The 27522-nt window shown below is 45.6% G+C and overlaps 1 protein-coding gene across 1 annotated transcript in view; it reads right to left on the bottom strand.

Annotated features, from left to right (window-relative positions):
- The window catches only part of TIMP2 (TIMP metallopeptidase inhibitor 2), a 36328-nt gene extending 19933 nt beyond the window's left edge, over window positions 1-16395 (bottom strand). The window contains exon 1 of the mRNA XM_063120147.1: window positions 16228-16395. Within this exon, the coding sequence (XP_062976217.1) occupies window positions 16228-16357 (130 nt within the window). The 5' untranslated portion in view covers window positions 16358-16395. The remainder of the gene's footprint in view (window positions 1-16227) is intronic.
- Window positions 16396-27522: the final 11127 nt, after the last annotated feature.

Below are 27522 nucleotides of genomic sequence, written 5' to 3'. Positions count from 1 at the left end.
TTTCAAACCTCTTAACATCTGACCCCTCTTGAATTTATCTTCATGTATCTTCAAAGGCAGTGATTTGATACTGAGCATCAAGTCTCATTCATCCCCCAAAGTTGCCACTTTAGCATCTTGCCCCACAACTACGCCATTGCCTTCTAACAGGCCGATCCTAACTATGCTTACTTGGAAGGAAGCCCCATTATATTTCAATGGGATTCCCAAATAAATGTCCATAGGATTGTGTTCTGGATTGAATGCACTGTACTTTTTGGGACATTTCCTATTGTTTCTGTACAAGGATAGCTCCAACATGTATCAATCTAATGGTCAAGGAACAACACCAATGAGATAAAAAAGGGCATGGCTGTCCCAACCTTTTTATTTCTGTTCATTACCAGATGGGAATTTGGGGTGTAAAGAAGGCTCATGCTTAGGTTTTTGAAGAAATCGTGAACAGGGATGGAAGGGTGTGACTATGACAGATAGCTTCTGGGATTTAACAACAGGGGGGGGGGAACTACTGAGACCATCCATCTAGCACAGACCTGACAGTTTTCCCCATTTCCATTTTGATCAGCTAAAGTTGCATTTGGCTCAAGAGCAACATTTACTCTTCCTTGAGCATCCTGCCCTGGAGTTTAGTACCTCACTGCCATCTAAGGAGTATTTTCTCTTACAAATTTAAGAAGACCTTATATCAGATATGCAACCAAATCCATGCGATCTCTGCTGCAGATGAGTAGAGTGTTCATGGTATCATTCTGTGTCATTCCATGTCATATTATTCCTTTTTAAACAGATATGTTCTGATGCAGGACAGGTCATGCTAGAGCAGCATCAACATGGACACATGTGTAGTCTCTGGAGCCAATCCAGCCACAGAAACAGGTTGTCACATGTGGATCTCCCTGTCACGCATGCAAGAAACTGCACCAATACTTGTACAGCTTGTTGGGTTGGGATCTCTCTAAGCAATGATCTGAATTTCCCACATGGTGGGGAGCCCCAATTCAGAGATCTGCCACAATCAGGTGGCCTTTTAGCACCCTGAGTCCAGGTGAGTCTTGCAGCTCTGCAAATCACATTTCAGCCTTCATCAGAGTGAAACTAGCTGGATTGTCAGAGCAGCCTCTGAATATGCATGCCTTTGTTGGTATGATCTCAGCCAGGGTGTTTTCTTGGATGAGAAAGAAGCTAACTTCCCCACTAGGATTGGAATGACTTACTTGGCCACTGTGTTTTTTTGGGTGACTACTCTGGAGTCTGACATGCCCTCGGGGATATTAGTGCAAATGCAAACAACAGATAGGACACCTGCTTCTGCACTTGTCGAGCCCTTTCACCCCACTGCAGAGTAGAATTGGGATCAGTGCCCCTTTCGTTTTCTCATTGACAACCTGTGCTCCACTCAACATACATAAATGAGGGGCTGAAGCATCACATCAGAGATGTCTACAAGGTAAAGAATAAAACTTAGCAGGCAAACCCAAACAGTTCAAGACAAACAATATATTCTTCTGCCATACACCCCAGATTTATTCAAAGGTCACCTTCAGACCTTGAGAACTGTAAGAAACCTTTTTTCAAGTCAAGAGCATCTGTACTATGTATGGATGTATAAAAGAGCCTAAACGAACAGTGTGACTCGGAAATAGGCATATGAAATTCAAGGCCAGCAATAAACACAGTTATGCTTTTTGAATGCAGAACTTTCCACATGGGAAAAGCCAGCAAAGCTTTTCAGAAACTGAAAGATGTGTGTAAACAGAATACAGGAAGTCTCAAAAGTACATAATAGTAATGTAATCCCAGCTATAATCTACAGATCTAAAGCACTGGCAATGCAAAACACAGTAATAATGAGGTTTAAATGGATACCATGGCAGATGTCCCAGAGAGATTCCCAGAGTAAAATATCAGAATAAAGTGACACAAGCAAGTATAAGACACTCAATCTCCAGCTTTGTAAGATGCAGGCCCTTCAATGGAATTTCGATTGCAAGTCTCCTATCCATTCTCTCCAGTCTTACAGTGTGGTGCAACCATCTTTAGCTCATTACTTTCCTTACCCTATGCCAGCATCTTGGTATACTGAGCACAAGATTCCTATGACCAGCTGCTGGACTGACCCACCAATCCCTGGGATAAGTTGATAAACAAGACAAGCCCAGCTTGCCTTGCTTATCCACTTATCAGCAACACACAATTTTGGCATGGCCTTACAGACAGAATGCAATCAAGGTAGTTAGCCTTGGTAGCAGTAAACTAGAAACATGTTCGAAGAAAAAAAAAGCCAAGATGTCCATGACTTGGATGGAAGGGTACTGGTTTAAACTGGCAGGGGGGGGGGTCAGTGAAGGTCTGGTTTTAGAAGCAAAATGTGGTATATGGATGCTGAACCCCACACTCCCCACAACTTCCATGGCTCACTTTCCCAGAATCCAAATGTGTACCTTTTTTCCTCCAGCCAGGCTTCAATACCTGCTGGAAGAAAAATAACCGAAGCAATAGACCGCGGGAAAGGGAGGTGAGTTAAGTGGGGAGTGTTTAGCGCCACCGTCACACCCAGTCTGTGACAAAAAGATAGATCAAAGGTGATTTTAAAAAGTGGTTGCTTCATGTTCCTCTTGGAATTTGATTCCTGAATTTAAAGCATTCCCCTGCTTAACGCTAGAGGAGAAGGATGCTTAAGTGGTCAGAAACAAAAAGGAAGTGTGCTAACTGAAGGACCAACACCATCCTCAGCAATCGGTGCCCAAGGGGTTTGTTGATCTCCCTGGAGAGCTGTGAAATGCAAGCAAGGTTGATCTTCTGAACCACAGAGCCCCTAGCTCACCACATTTGCTTTCTAAGCCCCTCCCTACGCATGTATCCCTCAGCTGACAGCACTACCAGTCAGAAGGCACCATAAAATCCTTGCGCCCAGCATGCCTATGGCCTTAGCTAGACCTGGTGAAATCCCGGCACGAACCCCAGGATCATCCCTGTGCATCCACATGACGCACAGGGGATCCCGGGATCAGGGAGGGATCATCCCTCCCTTGCCCAGGGATCTCGCCCTCCACTTTCGCCCCGCTTTTTCCATGGTCCCGGGCTGAGCCCGAGACCGCAGAACGTGTGGCCTGTTGCCACGGCTTGACCCAGCTCCGCCCGATTACTCACGCAGAGCCAGGAGCTGCGCCCATCGGGGGTAGGGTGGGGGGAGCGGAGAAATTAAATTAAAATAAAAAAAACTTACCTTTGTGCATGACTGTTCGTGCACTCCTTCTTTTTTTAAAAAAATGGCAGGCATGACGGTCGCGCCTTACGTGTAAATGGAGGAGGGATCTCACGTTAATCACAACGCAAGATCTTCCCTCCTCCATCGTGGGATAGAAGGTAGGTCTAGCCAAGGCCTATGTTGTTATTCTAATAGAAGATAGGTAATGGCAGTCCAAGGTGAACCGCCCAGAGAGCTCCGGCTATTGGGCGGTATAGAAATGTAATAAATAATAATAAAAAATAAAAAGGCTTCAGGATGGACCCTACAGCTTCCCATACACACACACACACACACACACACACACACTCACACACATACACACCTCAACCACCTTCTTCCCCATGGAACACAACCATGGGGACCTTCACTCCCTTCCTTTCAGATATAAATTCAACAGACACAAGAGAGGTGCTGGATGGCTCCCTCCTGTCCAGTATGAAGAGCAACAGAGGGTGCTTCCAGGGCTCCTGGCACTACTGATCAGGAAGCATGGTGCAGCTCTTTTGTCCTTCCTTCCTGAATGGATTTTTCATGGCAAGAACAAAAAGACAAAAGTAGTGCCGGGAGAATGCGAGAAGGGGAGACAGCGTCATCAGGACCCTCCACAATATCCTGCAAATGAGGCAGGGCGATGGCATGATCCAAGTCTTGTCTGGAAGCACCTGAAGGCCTTGTCAGGCTTCTCCCCTTATTAACTTTGGCTGCTCACTCTTGTTGCTGTCCTCTCGACCCTTGCACAAAATACGCCCCCTCTCAAAAATTAGTTGCAAATCAGGATTCTGGTGGTGTTTAATGGAGACCGAGCCCTTGGCCCTTTATTCCGTGAACATCTCTGGTGACAGAAGCATGACTGAGGCTGGGACAGCAGTGACCAGACCAGGCCCCGGGAGCAATATGTTGCCTATCCCTCTTCCACATCCTTGGCTATGCTGGACATCTATCTCCAGCAAAAAGAAAAAATCCTGAGATGAAACTGTCACTTACATCTCTACTAGTTACCATAGCAAGGGACCCAATGCCCTCTCTGCATGTTTCTCTAGAGGGACTTATGCATTAACCAAAGCCAACTACAAGTGCCAAATATGCAGCTTAAGTAGCCAGGGATGGAGGGTGTCAGTCAGGTGCTTTTGGGGGGATTAGGAACAATAGAGGTAGAATTGAATATAGTCCAAATTAGCAACACCGACTACTCTTACAGCTCATGGGACCCCTTCCAAGCTCTGAAATCTTCCAAAACAAGGTTTAAAGCTTCTTATTTCTCAGGTACAAACACAGCAAAAAGTGCAGAGTGGATCTAGTCTTGTGTTCTTTGACAACAGATCCCTTTGTTGTCAAGAAATGCTCTACAGGCATTCCTCACCACAGCCAAAGTGGTTTAATAACCATTCCCTCTCCCAGGTGTACCAAACTACACTTCCCACGATTCTTTGGAGGAAGAAGCTATGACAATTAAGCTGTCATCAAACTAATATATAAATTTACAGTGCAGTTAAGGCCCTGCAGCAGCCTCTCTAAAACATGAGAAATCTGTCCATTGTTTTCCTGGCACCTCAGTTGCACTTTCCAAGTAGCAATAATCAATGCCTATACTCTCCATCCTTCACACCAGAGGTGGGCAATACAAGTCCAACAGGCCCCATGCAGCTCCCACCCACCGCCAACCTCAGTGTAGCTCGCACTGTGGCCCAAATTAAAAAAAATACCAACAAAATAGCGCTCCATAGTGACTATTGAGTGCTAAAATGGACAAGTTTGTCTTGAAAACAAGCTAAATTTGTCCGTTTTAGCACTCTATAGCTGCTATGGAGTGCTTAAAGGGTCAAATTTAGTGATTAAAAATATTTTTTATTTTTTATTATTAATAGTAGTAGTACACTCCGCAAAGGGGATGGGATTCCAGGGGGCAAAAATGTCCATCGGACATCTCACAGTTACCCAGTCTTCTTTACACAGACACACACACATGTCTTACCCCAAATAACTTCAACTTGACCACTCCAGGATCCAAACGCATTTGAGAATGACCAACTTATTGCTATGCATAGCCCTGTTTATATAGCACAAAACTCAGGCCTGCCTCAAAGAAATATTCTAGAAGCAGACTGACACATAGAAGAGAGAATGGAATTCTTGTCCTTAACACCACTAAACTCTGTAACAGTGTTCTCACTCACACAGCAGAAGGCAACTGCTCTATCATTCTACAAAAAATGTGTTGTCAAATCGCCTCCCTTTCAATCTTTCTTTCAGTCCCCACCCTGTCTCTTTCCCCATCCAGACCTCCCCACCACCCCGGGTCTCTATTTAGGGCCAAACTAACATTACATTAAAGGCCTAGTTTGGCACTGCACAATTGTTTTTTTAAAGTTTAAATAGCAGCCAAGGGCATCAGGATTGGAACTGTTTTGAGGTTTTGTTTAGTTTTTAACCCTTTCCCCAAACTAGCAAAAATAATCCCTATACCCATATCAAATAGCAGCTTGGGGTGTGTGTGTGTATTTTTCTTGGGATCACAGCATGGAAAGAACAGCCCCAATCCTTCTCAGGCTGTGGGTGGGGGTCCCACAACTGCTATTTACAGTTTTTTAAAAAGATGCACACAATGGGCTCCATCATACCAGCATTTTATCGCACTCTTGTCATGCCTGGTTTGCTGATTTGCAGCACGGTACTCACATGACGCCATGACTGTCCTGCAGTCACCCTGCCTCTTCCCCTTCATTTTTTGTGTTTTCCTAGAACGGGGAAAGTCTGGTTTATTTCCTCCATGCGGGATTAAAGCGTTCTTCCGCTCCTGGGAATTGCCTTCCTCGCACCATGTCCTTTGTTTGGGGCATGTGCTTTGAAGGGAGGTCTTGCTGATGAAAGAGGAGGGTGGGGTTGTTCTCCTTCTCCAGCAGGCCGGCTTGTGCTCGCTGCTCCAACCCCACCCTCATTGCCCACAGAAACGGAACCCAGCCGATGAAACATTGTAAAACTAGACAATAGGGGTGTGCACAGCAGGTCTTCTCTCCCACAAAATTACAGTCAATGGGAAATAACCAAAATGCTTACAGCTCCCTCCATAAATATGAGAGGGTGGATTAAAGCAGATGGTTGTGTGTGTGTTTAAGCCGGTGAATGATTTGAGGGGGGGAATTAAAAAATTCGTAAAAACTCAAAGGTTGAAGGGATCTCGTTCAATCTTGACATGCCTAAAGCCCTATGTAAAAGCTATCATAGTGCCAAGTTTCATCTCTTTTCTTTAAAAATGAGGAAGCTGCAAGCATTTTGGTTACATCCATCACATTGGCTGATGTGTCTGGGATTTTCTATGGTTACCTACAAAGTTGTTGATTGTTTCATTGGGACTTTGGCTGGGAAGAACAGGTACAGTAATCCTATGTTGTTAAGTGTTATTAATTGGGAGAGGGGGATAAAATAACTGGGGTGTGGAGCATGAAAACGGGAGAGTGCTGTGATCTTTAAATGCCGAAGAAGGGGCAGGGTGCAGCCTTGGCGATACTTTTCCAACAAGGCATGGGGAAAAGAGTGTGTGAAAGTTGGACAGCTGGCTTGACATTAAGCAAAGAGGTGGTGAAGAAAGTCCCCCCTGTGCTGCCAGGAGGACTCCGCGCCTGGCTTAAGGACCTCCTTGCTCTCCCCCCAGCACTTCCCAAACACTTTGGGGACTTCTGCGAAATAAGGAAGTCCTGCCCGTGACTCCCCAAACTTTAACCACTGTGATCACTCCAATGTTGGGACTGCTCTGTATAAATAAATAAATCAGGTCCCAAGTGGAGGTGCCCACATCCATCACCCGACAAGAACCAATGAACTGGAGGGGGAAGGAGAAGGGGCAGAGTGGGGCAGGCACAATAGCAGGAGAGCAAACAAGTGAAAAGAGAGTCCTCCGGTAATCATGAAAGGGACCAGCGCTAATGAAACAGAGGTAAAAGTCACGGGTGTATACCAGGGAAAAAAGTAGGTGTGATGGAGTTCAATGACAAACTACAGGAGAGGCCGTATGCAGAAGGTTCCAGGTTTGATCCCCAGCTTCTCCAGGTAGGGCAAGGGAAGAATCCTCCCTGAAACCCTGGAGAACTGTTGCCAATCAGTGACAACGATACTGGGCTAGATGGACTAATAGTCTGACTCAGTCTAAGGCAGCTTCCTATGTTCCTACGTATTTAATGTAACATGTTGTCAGATCTCAGATATGTAGGTACTCATTTATCTAGCCAACTCACTGCTTCGATGCACTAACTATTGTTATAAAAATGGTGGGCTTATGAGCAAGGCATTCAAAACCCTTTATTTTATTTTATTTTTAAAAAGGAGGGGTGACTGGCCTGTAATGATAATTGTATAATTACTGTAAGGGTTTTTTTAAGTACCTGCACCAAATGGCCTTAAAATATGTTTGTGTGTGTTTGTATGTGTTTTCCTAATGTTACGTTTAGTCTATCCAAAAGTAGACTGTTGAAGCTTCCTGTGACACCTGCCACTATACTGAGATCTGAAATGAGAGAAGCTTATTTAAAGAGGGGGCAGGGCAGGGAAACTCTACATTGTTCCTGAAGAATGCAAGAAAGTTGAATGAAGCTTAAACAAAGTGCAGGAAACATGGGGCCGCAATGAGATAATGCATTTTAATTACGTATATATGAGAGGGAGGTGCTAAAATGTGGTAGTACCAACTTGCTTGTATTAGAGAAAATGCTGCACAAAGATGATAACATTGAGTGCTAATACGGGAGGGGGGGGACTGATTTGCAAAGGGAGGTACACTTTAGGTTTCCTCTGTGATATTGTCTACCAGGAAATAATTTTCAAAGGGGCAAAAAAATAAGCAAGTGTTGTGTAGTGGTTAGACTGCTGAACTATGAGTGGAGAGATATGGGTTCAAATCCCCACTCAACCATAAAGCTCACTAGCTGACCTTTGGTCCATCATCCTCGCTCAACCTAACCTACCTCACAGGGTTGTTGAGTGGATACCAAGATGTGTGTGTGGGGGGGACTATGTACACTTCAATGAGCCCGCTGGAGAAATAATACTATATCATCTATGCCTTTGGCAGCCTGCCCATGCCCTTGCTATGGCTGGCTCTGCCAAGGGCAGATTTATTTATCACATTTCTATACAGCCCAATAGTCAAAACTCTCAGATAAAAGCAAAAAGGGAGAACCAGCTTGAACCATTGAAATTTGCCAGTAGTTTCAGTTTCTCTCCTCATCCCAATGACAGGCCATGACCTGAAATTTACAGCTCTCTCCCAATTTGGGTGAACTGTGAGCTGCACATTCCTGACTAGATGGAGGTCAGCACCTTGAAATGAATCAGAATATCCTCTTGTGACCAGGATATTGAGAAATCTGTGGCTGTAGTTGAGTTGTACAGCTACGCCTACAAAAACATAGTCCATGCTCCCAAATACTATTTTATGAAAAGCAATACATAATGAATGCAAACAGAAATTATTACAAACTGCCTCTAATTATTCTGATCACAGAACTTGAATATTCCAGTGCAAGAATCTGAAGTTGAACACACACACACACACGCACGCACGCACACACTCACATCCCACTTAGGATCCCAGGTTGTGTTGTAGCATCCCTTGGTGCCGCTTACTATTTGCCTGTTGCAAAATATTTTCATAGAATACCAAGTTTCAGTAATTTATATTAAAAACGTTTATTAGCCACCTCTCCAGCACACCACAGACAATCACAACCAATCAGCTAAATGCTGAGAAATTGGTTCATGACTCTGGTATTGAATTAGAGTCTAGGATCTGTAAAGACACACTTTCCTCAAGAGTGCAAAGTCTAGACAGAAAGGACTGGAGCCCAAACTGGGCATCCTGGGAGCAAAGGTTAGAAATTGATGCTGGGTGTTTGCACATGTGCACATGTACGTAAGCGTGAAGAGACGCAAAGCGTACACACACACAATTCAGATGTCACAGCAACTTATTCAGCTGCTGTGTGCCTGGCTTCTACATTGAAGCATCATATGTACATGCAAGAAAACTGAACCAGTGCCAGTCTTTCCCCCCACCCAGTGCCAGTCATGCCCCCCACCCAGTGGGTGCCAGTCTTGCCCCCCACCCAGCACATACACACATTACGCAATTTTGCCTTTTTATTTTTAAAAACACTATATGAACATGCAGGTGTTTGTATGTTCATTTGTTATTAATAAAAATCATATTAATTAAAAGGGAAAAATGTAAAGTGCAAAACTGCTCAGGGCAACATTGTTGTTGTTGTTTCTAAGTTATGACATTGGAAACAGCCAATCATTCCTGTGCACAGCCAGCTTTTGCTTTAAGACTTGTAGAACTGTTCATGTGGAGGTAGGGGGCAGGGGCAGAACTCAAGGCTACAAAGAAAAGGAAGTGTTGGACTGAACAGAGCAAGGGCATTTCCAGACAGACCTCACTGCTCTAAAAATGTGACTAATATTTTCATCCTGAGATTTACACAGCCTAGTGTGGAAGGAGAGAGGCTCCAAGCAGAGGGGCAAATGCCATTTAAACTTCTCTAGCAGCCATTTGCTTTATCTGTTGGGAAGTACTGTAGGGGCTAAAGCAGGAGCTTCCTGAAGTCCTGTGCTGATCTGATATAGCAAGCGGGGTGTGTGAACTGGTGCTGTGGCCACGATGCCCTCCAACATGAAAACTGTAAAATCCAGCATGGCTGCCACTGCTGCTTTCTGCAGACTCTACTACAAGCGAGTGTGATGGAGTATAGTAAACAGTCATCTGTTGTTTCTCTATGGGCCATGTCAACCAAGAGGGTTTCCCAAGGGAAGTAAAAGTAGTACAAATGATCATGTGTCTCCATCATGGTGTGCGCCTGCAGATGTGAACAAAAATGGCATAAGAACATAAGAAGACCCTGCTGCTGGTGACCAAGGCTCACCTTGTCCAGCAGCCAACCAGATGCCTCTTGGAAGCTCACAAGCAGGGGTTGAAGGCAATATCCATCCCATGCCCTTTGTTCCCAGAATTTGGTAATCAGAGGTATACTGCCTCTGAACAGGGAATCTCTGTTTAGCTATGGCTAATAACTATTGATAGATCTATTATCAGAGCCGGCCCTACTATTAGGCAGAGAGAAGCAGCCACCTGAGACAACGGATGCTAGGAAATGGGGTGGTAGCTCCCTCACCTCTGCCACTCCCCATGAGCTAGCCAGCCTTATACTCTGCTGCCCTCAGATGTGGTGGAGGGCACTGTCCTGTTGCTTCACACATAGGGCTCTTTCACACCAGTGATTTATCGCACTCTCGCCATGCCTGGTATTTGGTTTTGCATTGCGGTACTCTCATGACGTCATCCCTGTCCTGCACTCATCTCGCCTCTCCCTCCCCCCCATTTTTCCATCTTATTTTGGAGTGGGGAAAGTCCTATTTTTTCCTCCGTGCACAATAAAATCACTCCTCCAACCCTGTGTAAAGCTGTCCTCATGCTATTGGCACATCCTGATATTTTTGTTTGGGGTCATGTCTCACTGATGATACAGGAGGCGGGGCAATTCTCCTCCAGTGTGCCATTTGAATTCCTTTCCTCATTTTGCTTGGGGATGCTTGCAGAGTCAGTGGCACAAACGAACGGTCAACTGTACTTTTACTGATCCAACTCCCACACACTTTTAGCTTCCCTCTTTTTTTTGCCTGCTGTACAGGTGCTCAGGTGGAATTGCGCAACTACACCCTGACACCTATCCATCCTGACACCTATCTGATTCCTCAACCGGGAAGAAACAAGCGCAACCGATAAAGCCCTAAATCACCCATGCTGTCTCCCATTAAAAAATTCCTTTCCATTTATTATGTGGTTCCCCAAAGTCATCCATCACCGATTGCTAACAACAACCCCCTTCACTTATATTGTTTAATATGATCCTAGGGGAAAGTGTTGTGTGTTGTTTTTCCATAATTGTGCAGTTTCAGGCTGCAGTGATTGCATACCGTTGTGTTTGCACAGAAATGTTTTTTAAAAAATGGTTTCTGCCCACCAAGAGTCAGTTTGCGAGCAGCTGGTTTAATGAAAGATGCTGCACCCTGCGCAGCTCAGATGCCAGAAACGGGTGATAAAACCCCAAATCCCTTAAATGTTAGGCCTAAAAAACAGAAGTGAGGGGAGTGTATGTATGTCCATCACAATGTCCCTCACAGCCACAACAACCAATGAACTGCAAGGGGAAGGAGAAGGGAGGTGGTGGGGAGGGCGCAATAGCAGGAGAGAAAACAAGTGAGAGGAGATTTTGCTGGAATAGCAGAGATACAAGGAAGTGCAAGCCAGCACAGGTGAAAAGATGCACGAGCTGAAATAGTTAACAATGTGCACACGTGAAAGAGACTGGCGCTTGACGCGCTAATGAAACACAGGCGGATAACACGGGGGCAAAGCACGACAAAAATGTAGGTGTGGTGGAGCTCATAAACTCACATGGCAGTTCCTTCTTTCACTCTAAATAATTCTCACATTTGTGCACTATACATATTGTTTAGCCTGTTACCAAGTATTTCCTTATCTTATCATTCCTAATACAGCTATGACTTATATGTCTGTCTGGCTCCAAACTGATTCATTTTCCTTTCCTATCCTTTGATGATTATTCTCTCTCTCTCTCTCTCTCTCTCTCTCTCTCTCTCTCTCACACACACACACACACACACACACACACACACACACACACACTTACTTCAGCAGGGTATCAAAGAGGACTCCTACTGACCACTGTGTCATAACGACATTGACCTCTGCATCTCCGTGTTTGAGAACTTTCAGGAATTTTAGAAGAAAGCAAAGGAGGCCCATAGGAATCCTCAGGGGCTGTTACCAGCAGAGTATTTCATGAAAAAAAATATTTTATGATATGATAAAAGATCTGGAAAGTCCCTCCACATGGAAAGAGGGCAGACACTGTCATCGCAATATCATTTCACATATTGGGTCCCTGTTGGTAAAACTGCACATTAGGAAACACTGAAGAGTATGTTATCACTTGGGAGTGAGGTGGGAATAATCAATATGGCTTCTATGATGTTGTTCCTATTGTTGTTAGAGGTGTTGCAGAGGTGGGCAATTTGTGGCCCTCCAGATGTTCATAGGCCATGCTCTCTAGGGCTGATAGTCGTAGTAGGCCGAAATACCTGCAGACCCACAAGTTACCTAGCCCTGGATTATTGGCTTTCCTCAATAGCCCAATTGACTTGTGCTTGTTTTACTATAAACTAGACTCTGGCTTGCAATTTAAGGGATACTAAACAGAAGTAAACAAGTTCAACGGTATGATTAATTCCAGATCCAAAACTACTGCTGCCATCCTTGTGGAAATTGAGGCATGACTGATGATGACTCAAGAGCCTTTGCTTGCTGTTAAACGGGCTGTCCCAATATCTATGTGCGCACAAACCGAGATTTTTCTTGCTAGTTTCAGGGAGCAAAAAGGGCCCTGTGAAGTTCAGGGGGTCAAAGGAGCTGTCACAAGATCTCTATGTGCAAGAATTTATATGATCAGTGCATGTGCTCCAGGGAGGATGCAAGCAACTGAATCTCATCTCTCAGAAATCTCTGCTGCCATGGAAGGAAGATATACTGGAAAGCAAAATGAAACCGCAGACAGCTGCTGCTGACAGCAGCCACTCAGTTCCTGGACACGTTACCAAATCAGGAAAGGCAGTTTGGGGCAAACAGAGAGTCTGGAATTTCTAATGGACACAGTCATTGTAGCAGAGAGGCTGCCTTGCCAAAGTATTTCCAAATCCCATCTCTAGAGCAAGATCTGGAAGCTGGGTCCAGAGCTGTTTGTTTAATATGTTAAAATTTAATAAGGGGATTATTCACGAAAAAAATGGAATTTCAGGCCTGGCCCTGCCAGGCCCAGCCTTTCAGTAGCTTCCAAGCTGAGCAAATTGGGAAGGGAGAAAGACAACGCCTATTAATAAAGAGCAACTGGTGAGTGACCCAGTACAGAGTGCCTAGTTTAAAAGGGCAAGGCAGTCTTCTTTCTTCCTTACCCACCCCCGTCCCTCAATTCGGTCCTTTTTGCCAGTTGCCAAGTTCAAGGGACACACAGTGACCACAAAAAGGGATGATCTCAAGGCTGTCCGCTTCTGCATTTAGCTGAGCCAGCAGATGAAGGCCTTGATTGAATCAAGATGGAAAGACACAGTGCTAATTTTTCTCATGAGGCCCTTAGCCATGTTGGGCAGGAGGCCATGGTACAGACATCTCTCTACTCACACTGAAAGCTGGTACCCATGATGCACTGCTCTGGGTGGAAGGGAATGAGAGGAGGGACAGCTGTGAATGAGACATGATAGCACTCTTCAAATACTTAAAAGGCTGTCACACAGAGGAGGGCCAGGATCTCTTCTCGATCATCCCAGAGTGCAGGACATGGAATAATGGGCTCAAGTTACAGGAAGCCAGATTTCGGCTAGACATTAGGAAAAACTTCCTGACTGTTAGAGCAGTATGACAATGGAACCAGTTACCAGGGAGGTTGTGGGCTCTCCCACACTAGAGGCATTCAAGAGGCACCTTGACAATCATCTGTTGGGTATGCTTTGAGGTGGATTCCTGCACTGAGCAGGGGGTTGGACTCGATGGCCTTGTAGGCCCCTTCCAACTCTACTATTCTATGATTCTATGAATGGTCTCCTCTGAAGTCCTGTACTCTTCAAAGCTAGTGAGTGCAGGCAGAACAGAGTAATCCACCCTCCCCAAATCAAGCAGAAGATGGACTTCATTCCCATTGAGACCAGAGTTGGACATAGGAAGCTGCCTTAACACCAAATCAGACCATTGGTCCATCTAGCTCAGAATTGTCAACACTGACTGGTAGCAGCTCTCCAGGATTTCAGGCAGGATTCTTTCCTAGCACTACCTAGAGATGACAGGGATTGAAGTTGGGGCCTTCTGCATACAAAGTAGGTGCTCTAACACTTAACTCTCTCTCCTCTTCTCTGTTCTGAAAATGGCACCCACCAATTTGCACTGATTAATTTCTACGAAGGCTCGGGCCTACTTATATGCTGCATCCACTAACCGGGAAGGCCCATTCTCTAATCCCAGCTGTTTGGGAGCCTTATGTGGTTACTCTGCAGTGAGTTAATACTGCAAGACACATGCTCAGAAGCACTCTCTCCTTCACTGCTCTTTCACACATTCCAGGGCTACACCTTCACAATGAAGGAAAGTTCTGAGGGTTTTGTGAGACCTGCCCCAAATTATCCCTTGACTCACTGGACCACATCATCAGAGGTTTTGAAGGCAGAAGGAAACTGCTTCCCCGATTTCTTGATTCTCATACTAAAGGAAGAATTCCAAAGCAGGACCCATCTTTGTGAAAGAGGCTCTTTCACGTCCTTGCTTCTTAGCCAATCACAGGCTCTTAAGGCTCAGGAAGAAAGTTTTGCATCAAGTTGGAAGTTCCTAAGTTAGAAGTTCCTAAGGAGTAGCTGTATTGTGACTTTACACCTCTCATCAAACATTGCTACACTGGCCATTTCCTGGAGCATCAACAAACCAATGAACAAAGGCTCTGGGCATGATGAAAGATATAGTTTTGAAGCAAGCTGAGCCTCCAGCTTGATTACCAGGCAGAAAGGACATTCTGATGGCACTGGGGCAAGCAAAGGCCCCTTGGCTACAAGAATACAGTTTCCCTGAACAGCTGCCTAGGGGACCCAGAAGTAGGAAGTGGAAGCTTTTTACACACAAAAGCAAAACAGTGGCATGAACACAGGGGGGTGGGGATACCACAGAACCAAGGTTCTCGGGAAGGGGGGTAGCTTCTTTCCCTTGAGCCAAGAGACTGCAAAGATATTTGTATACAATAAGAAGATGGAAATCTGGTTCTGCTATGTGCCAACCCAAGCTTCTTCATGTCCTGCAACCTCCCTGCTAGTGCCATCAGACAGGCTCTGGTGCCCCATCTCCTTCCACGCCTCCTTCTGGCTTCCAGGCCGTTTGATCCCCTTGTAGGCTAGCAGCCCATCACAGAAATCCTGAAAGATCCCTGCTTTTTGAAGGGTTTCTTTTTCTTCAAATTAGTTCACAGGGAAGTATCTTGCAATGCCCAAAACAGTGATAGCATTATATCTGCACCTTGAGTTCAAGACACAGAAATGAGAACTTTGTGCATGCACCCAATTAAAGTAGAACTGTCCAGCAAGCTAATGTGTTATACCTGTCCTGCCAATTGGTTTATGGAGTTTGGGGGCGGGGGTGTGGCTGCTCCCGTCCCCTTCATTCTAGTAATGGACTTTTGTTAAAGGTACATAAATCCCCTATGCAAATAGGAAAGGAGCACACGCTCTCCCCCACCCCTCTTCTGTGTCAGGGAAAATGGGCCCTCTGGCTTTCCGTTTGCCTTTGTGAAGTTTTCATTTCCTGGTCGTTTCCCTTCCACTTCTCTCTCAATCTCGAAGCTGTTTCCACCAGCCGCTGGCAGCCTACATTTTGCAGGCAGAAAGCCATCGCCAGAAAATGAGGAATTTGAGTCCGCGGTTGTCTTTGTGCTTTCAAATGAATTCCTGTGGATCAGGTCAGAGCGAGCATGCTAGGGCGAGGGATGGGGGGAGGCGGCGGAAAGCAAGGCAGGGCGACGCTACGGTGCTTGCAGTGTTGTGATGTTGTTTGGAAGAGAGAAAAACGATGGGGTGGCGTGGGGAGTGGGGCGGGGGGAGAGAAGAAAACGGTCAACCTAACGAATCCCAGAGCATTTAGAAACCCTCGTTAACAACAGCAAGTGTTGGCCCGGTTTAGGAAGGAATCGACCTCCCCACGCACACCGCGGCTCTTTCCTTGCAGGAGAAAGGGGTGGGGTTGTTTTGGCTGCTAACAAGTGAGTTTGCAGCAGCGGGAGCAAAGGCAGCTCCGGGCGGAGAGAGAAATGCGGGGTCGGATCACGCCACGAAAGAAGCCGCTAGGGGAGCCGCAGAGAAGGGGAGGGGGGCCGTCCTTTTCTTACCTACATCTGCATTGCAAAACGCCTGTTGCGGATGCACCGGGGAGCAGCTGCAGGCGTCGGCGAGGCGGTCCATCCTTCCCAGCAGCAACACGGCCAACGAGGCCAGAAGGCTCGGCAGCGTAGCACTCATCTTGCGGAGCGGGAGAGAAGGAGGGAGGGACGGACGGATGGCTGGAGGGCGGGCGGCCGGGCTGACTAGGTGGCGGGCGGGCGGGCAGGCGGCCGAGATTTGACTGCTCACGGCTCCTGCCGCCTCATCCAGACACGCGCGCGCGCGCGCCCGCTCACTGGGTCTTCGGCGCTCTGCGTCTGCGGCGATTCCCGGGAGACTCGTGGCGCTTCAGCACGAGGCCGTCCCGAAAGTTTGGCTGGCTGTCGGGCTGGGGGGGCCTGCAAGAGGATACCGCCGTTGGAAGACCAGAAGCCCCGTAGATCGTGGCTGCGCTGCTCCTGCCGCTGCCTTCTAGGGAGGTGTTTTCTTCCCCTGGCTTCGGCTAAGCCTGGCTTTTTAATGGGCTCTGGGGATTCGCTGCCCCTCCTCTCCGTGGCATGGGGCCAGAGCGGGCGGCTCGCCTGCTCCCGTCAGCGCTCTTGCGCTGCTTTTCCTTCCTTCGCCTCCGGCCCCGACCAGGCTCGGTTTCGGCAGCCCTGCCTGCGCGGGCTTTCTTTGCTTGACAGCGTTCCCCCTCCTGGGTCTGGAGCCCTCCGCCGAGCAGGCTTGGTGGCGCTATAGAAATGTTTTTAAAAGTAATCGGAATGTGATTATAGGAAGCACCCTGAGGTATCGCCTCCCACACATCCACCGCATCGAATTTACAGTTCTCCGGGTTGCTTCGCCCTTATTGCTATATCTTCCCCCACAAAAACAGTGACACCAGTGCACCACTGACTAATCCACATGACCTGCTTATTTGGGCCCTGGGCCCTCTCCTGAAATCTTTCCATAGTATCAGTCAGCAAACTTCTGAACCAAAAGTGTCTGGTGGTTCCCCTCACGGCCATTCAGAGAGCACCCCGTGGAATAAACACCTTAATTCTCTTCCTTTGCCCTAACATCCGGGAATAAGTCGATTGGCCAAGCAGTCAGCAAGGAGCTGCTTTGCAAATGATGTCAGGTGTGTCTAAAGTTGGGCCAGCCCGCCGTTGGCAAGATCTCTAGAAGACTGTTTTGGTGACTGCTGGAGGAAATTTAGGAAAGGGACGGGGCATGGACACTCCTGGAAGCAGTGCACCTCTTTGCCATACTTTAAGCTCCATCTGACAAGTGTTTTATTGCACGCTTGTTACTGGGCACTCACAGAGATGGCTCAGGTCCCTCACATGACGTCGTCTGCCTCCCATGCGCCTTCCGCCCCTTCTGGCCTTCCTTGCATGACCAAAAAAACCCTCGTTAAGTCCGATGTATTTTTTAAACTCGGAATTGCTGCTCTCTCCTGCTGTGTGCAGGAGAAGCAGAGCCGTTAGAACAGCGGACTCAGTGGGCCTGAAATGAGGAAGGAAACACTGGGCAGAGAAGTGAAGGTAGGGAGCTTTTTGTCTTCTCCAGGGCTGAGAGAGATGGTGAATGCCAGCCTATCAATGTCCAGTGTTCTATAGAGCTCCATCACACCTACTTCCCCCCCCCCCCCCGCTTTGAGTCTGCAGTTTCCTCCTCCATTTCCTTAGCAAGTCTAGCGCTGGGCACTTCCACACCTGTGCATCATTGCGCTATTTCAGCTCATGTATCTTTTCATCTGTATCGCTACTATGCTGGTGAAATCATCCACCCTGCCCCATGTTCTCCTTCCCCCTGCAGATATATATATATATATATATATATATATATATATATATATACACACAAATACAATAGTATGGCAGCCTGAAACTGTGTAATCACAGTAAAACAACACACCATGCTTTCCCCTAAGATCATATTAAACAATGTAAGTGAAGGGAAAGTATTACAATTCATTTTTGGAGAAGTTTGTGGTCAATGTTAGCATGGCAATGGGAAGCCAACATTGTTCTGGTCAGGAAACCTAGACATGCCTACTCAGGAGTTAAGAACCATAGAGTTGAATGGGACCAATTCCCGGGCACGGGTGGCGGTGGCCATGCTGGTCTTCTCCGCAGGGTTTCAGGCGCCCTCTCTTCCTCCCCCTTCACAGTTGAGCAGAAAATCACCCCTCCCTCTTCTTTTGTCAGTGAGACCAACATGCCTGCAACAAAAAATGGGATGGTCCAATATAGCACAAGGACAGCAATACACGAGATGGAGGAGCGGCTTTATTGTTATTATTATTATTATTATTTATTTATATAGCACCATCAATGTACATGGTGCTGTACAGATAACACAAGAAGGGAGGAAAAACAGACTTTCCTCGCTTCAAAATCAGATGGAAAAGGGAGGGGAAGAGGTGAGATGAGTGCAGGACACGGGGGACAACATGTGAGTACCATGCTGCAAAAATACATACCAGGCATGGCAAGAGTGCAATAAATCGCTGGTGTGATGGAGCTCATAATCCACCTTCATCACTGGATTAGAGCTTCTAGGTCAGAAAATTACATTTCTAGGCAAGCTTGAGCTCTGGTGTCAGTGATGAATCCGGATTTAAAAAATAGTGATCTGGAACTTCATACCAATCCACTTTTACTAGCCTCCTGATACAAAATGTTTGGAGACTGTTTATGGTTCGTCTGGTGAGAAAGAAGACCTCTGCGCATCCCCAAAGGCACTCCTTTATTTACTTCACATGTTTTAGGGTTGAGTGTTTCCGGGGCAAAACATCAGCAAGCCCTGGGCTCACATTCAGCTGTGGAAACTGTTTTCAGTGCTGCGGCTCAACCCTAAAACATAAAAGTTCCCACCCTGTTTGTACCAGATGGAATCTTATGGCAATAGAAGAAAAAGACGTTACAGCTGCTGGCAACAAGGCAGGAGACAGCCCAACATCTTGTTCCAATAGGCCTCTGCTCTCCTCCCTGCCAGGATATAGGGATTTCTCAACCCCCAGATCAGAGTGCAGTTCCTGGGAGGAAGCAGAGGACCACAGAGCCCCTCTCCGTACCACCGAGAGGCAAAAGTCTCATGTGCTGTATTTTGGTGTCTTCTTTCATAATCCTGACAGGCCTTCCCAAGCATCCTGTAACTAACTTAGTTCTGCTGAGTTGCATTTCTCAACATACAGTGTGGCAAAGTTGCTAAATAGGCTATGTTCTTCATTGAGCACTATCTCAGCCATAAGTAAAGTTAAGTAAGTTAAGGGGTCCGGTCTCTTGATCTTTCTGAAGAGCGTTGGGTGTGGAGTTCATGGCTTTCCTCAACCTGGCACACTCCAGGTTGAGGACTACAACTCCCATCAACCACCAGTATTGCCCTGCTGGTTGAGGATGATGGAAGGTGTAGTCTAAGACATCTGGAGGATGCCAGATTAGGAAATTATGTTCTAAGTTGCAGACCATCTCCAAGAGTGTTTTCTTTTCTTTTCCCCCTGAAATATTTCCAAAGTATCTTGATTGCTCCCTGTTCCTCACAGCAGGGACTATGGATCCCATCTTGATGGGACACATTCAAGGTTGTTGCCGTGCTCCATTTTACAAAAGTAAAACAAAGGTTCTCTTCACTCCAAACCATGCGCTTTGTCCCGTAACCTAGTTATCTCTCATTGGGATTCACTACTGCCCTGAGACTCTATGTCAAGGATGGGAACCCTGTGGTCTTTCAGTTTTAAACTTCAACTACGATGCTGAGAAGAAAGATGTCCAGCCACAGTACAGCAGCCCCAGAATACCCAACGATGTACAGAAATTTGCATTGGGCACAGAAAGGATCTGTAGGAGTGTTTTGACAATGCTAGGGTCAGGAAGCCAGGCTGGAGGCGGGTCCTGCTGACGGCCAGGGAGTGGAGCCGGCTGAGTGCCCAGCAGTGAGTCATGGCTGTTGGAGATAAATGGAAACACATGTGCAGCCATTTGCAGGCTTTATTGCTCACAGCATAGGAAGCATGGACACTTAGTAAACACAGGCCAAGGGCTGGTCCAATCCTGGAACTCATATCCTCAGTTCTCACACCCACTCTTGCAGAAACCTAGGCGTGGAGGGTGGGGAGCTGCTGGATGAAAACATCTTGCTGCCTGAATTGGAGCCCAAATGCCCACCCATTTCCATCCTGCCAGCAAAACTTTTAAAGTTTTGTTGCATCATTCAAATAGCAATTCATGCCTTCATCATCCCCCCCCCCCACCATGCCCCAGTTCATGGTACTACCTAAAGCTGTTTCCCTGGTGCATGACATGACCAACCCTGCAAACTTTAGTAATGGTTTTACCCAATACCAGTCTAGCTTGTTCCCTCTCAATAAATATCTCTGTCCCTCCCCACACTCTCATCCTGCTTAAGGGAATATGAAAGCAGTGGTTCCACATGGAGCAGGAAAAAAGTCAAAAGGTCAGTGTATTAGGTCATGACATTTTGATTTTGAGCACTTATTGATTGGGGTGTCATGATTTTTCCTCTATGCGAACGGACAAAGCATTCCATCTACCCTGCTTCTTTCCTTCCCATTCCAGTTTCCTGCAAAGAATTGGCTAAGATTGTGACCTGTATGAGACATATGCCCTAAAGAGAGATGGATATTCCCACTGCACTGAGGCAGATGCTGGTCTTGGGAAACTGCAGCCACAGCTGTTGCTTTTGGGAACTACCAGTAGGAAGCAAAAATTGGAGCTGTCTCGCTCCTCTGTATCCTTGTAGAGGAGCAGCTGAGATACCCACCCGTGAACAGGCATGTTTTAGCCCTATATCTCTTTCACTAATTCTGTGAGGGAGGGACTATGGTCTTCTAATAGGATTCTGAGCACCCCCACCAAAATACACTCCCCATGGTTCTTTGGAAAAGCCATATAGTGTAGATGTGTTTGTTCGTTCGTTTAAAGCATTTTTACCTTGCTCCAGCCAGAAGGCCTCCCAGAGTGGCTTACATGAAAGCAGCAAAACAAGAGAGTCCCTGCCCACAGGCTTACAGTCTAAAAAGACGCAACACTTAAGGAAAAGGAGATGGGGAGGGAAGAGGGGGAAAAGTTAAGTCTTTCCGCAGGGCTGATGGAATGTCCCTGCTTCCCCCTCTCATCTTTCTAGAATGGCATGCTGGAATGGTGGTGGTGCCAGTTGAAGGAGGGGGAGCCTTCATGGAAGTGGTATTCAGTATGGCTGGTAGAATGACCCCACTTCCCCCTCAGTACAGCCTGCTGAAATGGCTGGTGGTGGTGACAGATGTTGCATCAGACATACTGCTTTTGTCCTATTATTATGCATACAGACAGCTGCAGAAGCATGATACAAGTTAGAAAGAAGGAACCTAGTCTTAGGAAATCTCTAAAACATACTCTGTATCAGACAGTTTGGACTTAAAACACATCTAGTGGGTACACTATGATTGCCTTCACAGTAGCCCGTTTCCTAGGAATTATCATCCTTGGTTCACTTACTTTTACGGAGAAACCTGACAACATTGAAGACTAGTGTCTCCTATGTTGCCCTATTTGTCAGATCTGACTTCTTTCTTTCTGCATTAAAATGCAGTTGCAGCACTAGCCTTCCCAATGTGGACAGGTACATCTCTTATTAGGTTTTTCAGGGCTCCTGAGCCTTTAATTTAACATTTCCTGTTTGCAGGTCACAATCATTTTATTGCTTCCTGATTATTATGGTTAGGGAATTAATGATGAATAACATGTTATTTACCTCTTGAATAGCCTCTGTTTTATTACCAGATTCTGTTGTGGGGTGGGGGGAAGCTTTACCTATTAGTTTCCTCTTATCTCTTTTTGTTTTTATAGTGAAATAATGCTATTTTTACATTTAAGAAGTAAAAATAAAAAATATTCAAAGAAACCAGTAATTAAAGCCTTACCACCAACTTCACAGGATCTGACAGGGAGGAACAAGGAGAGCCTTCTTAAGAACATAAGAAGAGCCCTGCTGAATCAGACCACAGGCCTATCGCATCCAGTAATGGCCAATAAGATGCCATTGTGGGCAGCCCACAAGAAGGACATGAAAGCAATTCGCAAACACCCAGAATTGTTCCCCACCAACTGGTACTTAAATTCCTGCTGCTTGTGGTCCTTATTCAAGAGGTAATTAACACGCTGTGAATCAGTAATCCCCTGTAAGCAACTAAATGGGTAGGATTTTAATTTAACACTGGAAGGGACTTTTGCTGAATGGGACCTATTTGTGAATAAATATTGTAAAAGGATCTTGATAATATAGTGCACGCATGCACGCACACACACACCGTATTTTAATTCTGCTTCCAGCTAATTACAGAAAAGCAATGCCTCAACAGTGTAAAGGGCTCTACTGTGGAAGATACCTATAAGACCAAGCCAGCCCAATAATTTTCATTTTACTAAATTACCACTAATTACAAAAACGTATATTTGTATGGCAAAAAAAAAAAAATTAACTAAAAAACAAACACAAAAACCATGAAGTGATATAGAACACTAACAGAGAGCCTCATCCCTTGATATTTATGTCCAGGCAATGGGAGGGTGAGTTTTGAAGGAGATAGCACAGCTCCTTGCTAAACTCTCACTCACCCACAAGATGGGAATCATATACAGAAGCAGCTGCATATGATTGCCAGAATATATGACAGAGAAACATCCTCTAATCTCCTTGTATGGGACCAGTGCTGTCGCTAAGATCGTGCTTCCTTACAAGGGATTGGTGGGAATCCAGGTTTGCTTTGTTGTGGTGTTGCTTTCTGGTCTGAGATACTGCTGACAATGCTCATGTAGTGCCCCCTCACACCTAAACAATCAAAGCTGCTTTTAAAATGCTGATCCTGCTCAGGAAATGACAGATCTCTGCTATGTACATATATCACAGACAGGCTCTTGAAGGCTGAGATGGAAACCTATTTGGAGCTGGAGAATCACCCTCACCCCTACAAAGAGACATGACAACATCATCACACACCAGAGAAGGAGGTAAAAGATCCCTGCAGCCTAAGAGCCTGCTTCTTTATGACCACAGGATCAGGAGAACAAACAAAAACCAGAAGGGAGGCCCTCAGGATAAAGGGAAAGCAAGAGGAGAACAAATTCTCAGAGGTGCCAGAGTGAAACTTGTTTATTTAAGCCCAATACATTTTGGAGACAGTGACCAGGTTTGCATTTATTATTATTATTATTTATTTATATAGCACCATCAATGTACATGATTGCAGGGCTGAAAGAAACCATCGTGGTTTCCCACCCCACCCCCAACCCTGTGCATGCTGTACAGGCGACCTTGATTTGCATAATTACCTGCGATGCAGCACAGATTGCCGTGAGAATCCAGCGTGGTGCAAGGTGGGGATGGCTTCTTACCCACGCCACAACCCATGACTTGCAGTAGGAGTTGTGGACTTGGTAAGAAGCCATCCCTGCTGTGCACCGGACTGGGTCAGACAACATGGCAGCCCATGCTGCAGCATGGGTAATTATGCAAATCATGGTCACGTGCGCAGCATGCTTAGGGGCAGGGGAAGAAGCCACAATGGCTTTTGCCCCCATGATCATCTGAACACCCCCTGTGGCGCCTTCATCAGGGGCAATCAGATAGCATTTCTGCAAAATAAATAACTTCACATAAATGTCAATGAATGAAATGTTGTCAATGCTATAAGAGAATGAAAGCATGATTGTTGGCTTTAAAAGACATATTATGTAAAGGAAGTAAAAGAAAAACATAAGGACAAGAGGAATGAACAACACAGATAACATTTAAAAACAACTGTTATAAGCCTGAGTAAAACCACTTTTTAAAAAATGATAATGAAACATTATCACAAGACCTCAGAACACTAAAAATATCACTGTAAGCTCTTAGTAAAAACCTAAACATTTAAAATGAATACCAGCTTAAAAATCAGAAGGCCATCTTAATATGGTATTGCTAATCCACCAAAGATGGTAACAGTAGAAGAGATATAAATACAGATATCAATATCAGTGTAATAGATAGCAATCATACAGATTAAAAAAGTATCATCTGTGCAACGGACTTCCATAGTCACTTAACAGAGTTAGTTTGTGTTGGTACATAAACTCTTTCAAGAAATCAGATCAAATTATTCTCAATACAGGAAATTCCTCCAGATTCAGTTTGTGTGCTGTCACTCATCTCAGGTTAGAGGAGGGAACTGCAGGGACAGCAGCAACCAAGGGAACCTTCTTCTGACAATCGGGCCAAAGCAAGTCAAGCAATGCAAATACATGTTTTTGTAATTAGTGGTGATTTAGCACAATTAAAATCAAGGTTTTTGGGCTTGCTTGGTCTCATAAGCATATTCTGCAGTAAGGCTCTTTACACCGTAGAGGCACTGCTTTTCTGTAATTAGCTGGAAGCAGAATCAAAATGGACCCCCCACCACCACCACATTGCACTATATTATCCAGTAATGCCCTTCTCCATGGTCAAGATCCTTTTATAATATTTACTCACAAATAGACCAATGATTTGGGGGGTTGTATTGGTATCCTACCTAGTCAAAGCTGCTTCCTTTCTAGCATACAGTAACCTTTTTGAGTGTGAAGATTACTTGGGAATATATGGTAGTTTGTTCTAGATTTGCTAGGATACCAAAAGTGTCACGGAACAATGTGTAATATTTGCTGCTGAAAACTTTGTAAAATGATGCCACTGGAGACTTGAATGTGTAATAAAACATAATCTGACACTATGCAACTCTTACAACTGATCTCAACATGGGTGGTGCCTTAGGTCAGGGATGAGCAGAAGTAGATCTCCAGATGTTTGGGACATCAACTCCCAGAAGTCCCTGCCAGCATGGCCAATGTTCAGAAATGCTGAAAGTTAAAGTTTGAAAAGAAAGGGAAAGGATCCACCAACACTCCTAAAGTTAAGTGCACTATGCCTGGGAAGCCTAGTGTGTTGTACAAATGCCTAACCCTTTCTTTTCATTCTTCCAGTGAGGGTTCCTCCTTATATCTGTTTGAAAGTTAAAGTTCTGCACACCCCTGCCTAGGTTACAATTCTCCAATGGTGTTCGTTTCCCTGATCTGCTTCCCTCCACACACCTACTCACTTTGGTTCCTACTGTTTCTAAGTTGGTGGACAGCACCCACAGACTCACACAGATTTTCTGTTCGAAACAAACCTAAGTTAAACAAAGTCTTTCCACTGAGCTCTCTCAAACTGTGGCCTCTCTCTCCTCAGGCCTGAAGCAGTGCCCTCAGCCACTTCCTCGTTGCTCCCAGGAAGCACAATTCACTCAGGCCAAATCCAGCGCTTCTTGTTACACCTTTCTTTACACAAGTTCCCTAAATTCTTATATGTGAGACAGTCATTACCTTGGAGAGAGGGTGAGACCTCTGCTTGTAGCCAGGCCATCTGTAAGTATTCTACCCATGGCAGGAGGGAGATCCTGCATTGCTTTGAGTGTATCTGTTCAAAAAGGGATAGGACTGTCTCGTCATTTTGTTTCTTCTTGCCCATCTCCCTTCAGGAAACCACATTTTATTTCCATCCTGTAAACCTCCCGGTCTGTTTTTCTTGTGTGCCCAGAGTTGCTAGCCTCGCCCCTCTTCCAGACTCTCTCACAGACAGCAGCTATTTTGGCTGGGGCTCTGGTGCTTCCCTAGGATGACCACATGGAAAGGAGGACAGGGCTCCCACATCTTTAACAGTTGTATTGAACGAGGAATTTCAGCAAGTGTAGTTTGTATGCATGCAGCACCTGGTGAAATTCCATCACAACAGTTAAAGCTGCAGGAGGCCTGTCCTCTTGACCGGATACAAAAGAGGGCAGGGCTCTTTCATCTTTAAGGGAATTTCAACTGGTGCTGCATGCATTCAAATAACACCTGCTGAAATTCCCTTTTCCATACAACTGTTAAAGATACAGGAGCCCTGTCCTTCTTTCCATATGGTCACCCTAGCCTGAGGCTCAGCATCCTATCAGTTCCTTGCAGACTTGCAGCATATTTATAAGGTCACACCTATTATGGCTATAAGAACCGGTAGTTGGCTTTATTCTGTCAACATTAACAACTTTTGGCCAAAGTAAAGCCATTTTTTGTATTGTTAAGCCTGTTAAAGCTTTCATACCAAGACACTCTTTTTGAGAGAATTAGTCACACCTTGCTTTTTCATTACAATGCTACTTAATTTGGAATTAGGATAGTCTTTGTCCTATTTGAAATAGCTACTGAAATGTTTTTGATTGTTTCTCAACCGACCATACTTGATTTCACTCTGTCTTAGAGCATCATCAGATGGGGGATTTTCACATTTCCCTACCATCGCTATGGCCTCCTGCTGCTGACCCACAATCAGTGGGTCGGGGGGGTGTGGCGGCTCCAGCGGGGTGGCGGAGGCCAAGCAAAGAGTTTTCTACCACAATTGCCACCACAGTTTCTGGACTCCTCTATTTATTTATTTATTTATTGCACTTATATACCGCTCCCATAGCCAGGGCTCTCTGGGCGGTTTACAGAATAATAATAATTGCTTGCATTCTGGGATGGCCAAGAAGGCAGCGGCAACAGGGAAGACGGGTTGATCCAGTTCCAGAGCCAGTTCCAGGGCTGCTTGGTCAGCTCACTGCTGGGCAACTGCTTGTGCAGAGGCTTTGAGGCCTCATTGTCATGGTGAGAAGCTCACTGCTGACACCTTCCTTGGAAAGACTAACAGAGCCAGAACATGACTGGTCTGATGTCACAAAAGCACAGGGTTCCTCGGAAAGACTAACTGAACCAGAACATGACTCATCTGATGCCACAGAAGCACAGGGTTCCTCGGAAAGACTAACTGAACCAGAACATGACTCATCTGATGCCACAGAAGCACAGGGTTCCTCGGAAAGACTAACTGAACCAGAACTTAACTGGGAGGAGGAATTATTTGGCAATAGTAGTGAGTCTGATATTTCTGAAATAGATAATTCTGAAGATGAAAGTGCTTCAGAGTTGCCAGATGCTGGTTTAGGGGATGAGTTAATGCATCCCTCTGTTAAAAAAAAAAAGTTACCTGGCTCAAGTGACATTGCTCAGTCTTAAAAAGAAAGTCCAATTCAGCCAGTGCTAAAAAGTTATCCATCAACAAAATATGGCCAATTGTCATGGAGACATTTCAACCCAGCACGGTACAAATGCTATTCTTGGTTAGAATACAGTGTAATACAAAACACTGTGTTATGCTTTGCTTGTCACCATTTCTCTGGAAATGATCCCTGTACGGCTGAAAATCCATTTACTCATAAAGGGTACAACAACTGGAAAAAAGCTACT

Source organism: Elgaria multicarinata, chromosome 3 (assembly GCF_023053635.1).
Source record: "Elgaria multicarinata webbii isolate HBS135686 ecotype San Diego chromosome 3, rElgMul1.1.pri, whole genome shotgun sequence".
Taxonomy (NCBI): Eukaryota; Metazoa; Chordata; class Lepidosauria; order Squamata; family Anguidae; genus Elgaria; species Elgaria multicarinata.
The sequence above is the reverse complement of the archived record's forward strand: the minus strand, read 5'-3'. Positions and strand labels throughout refer to the sequence as shown.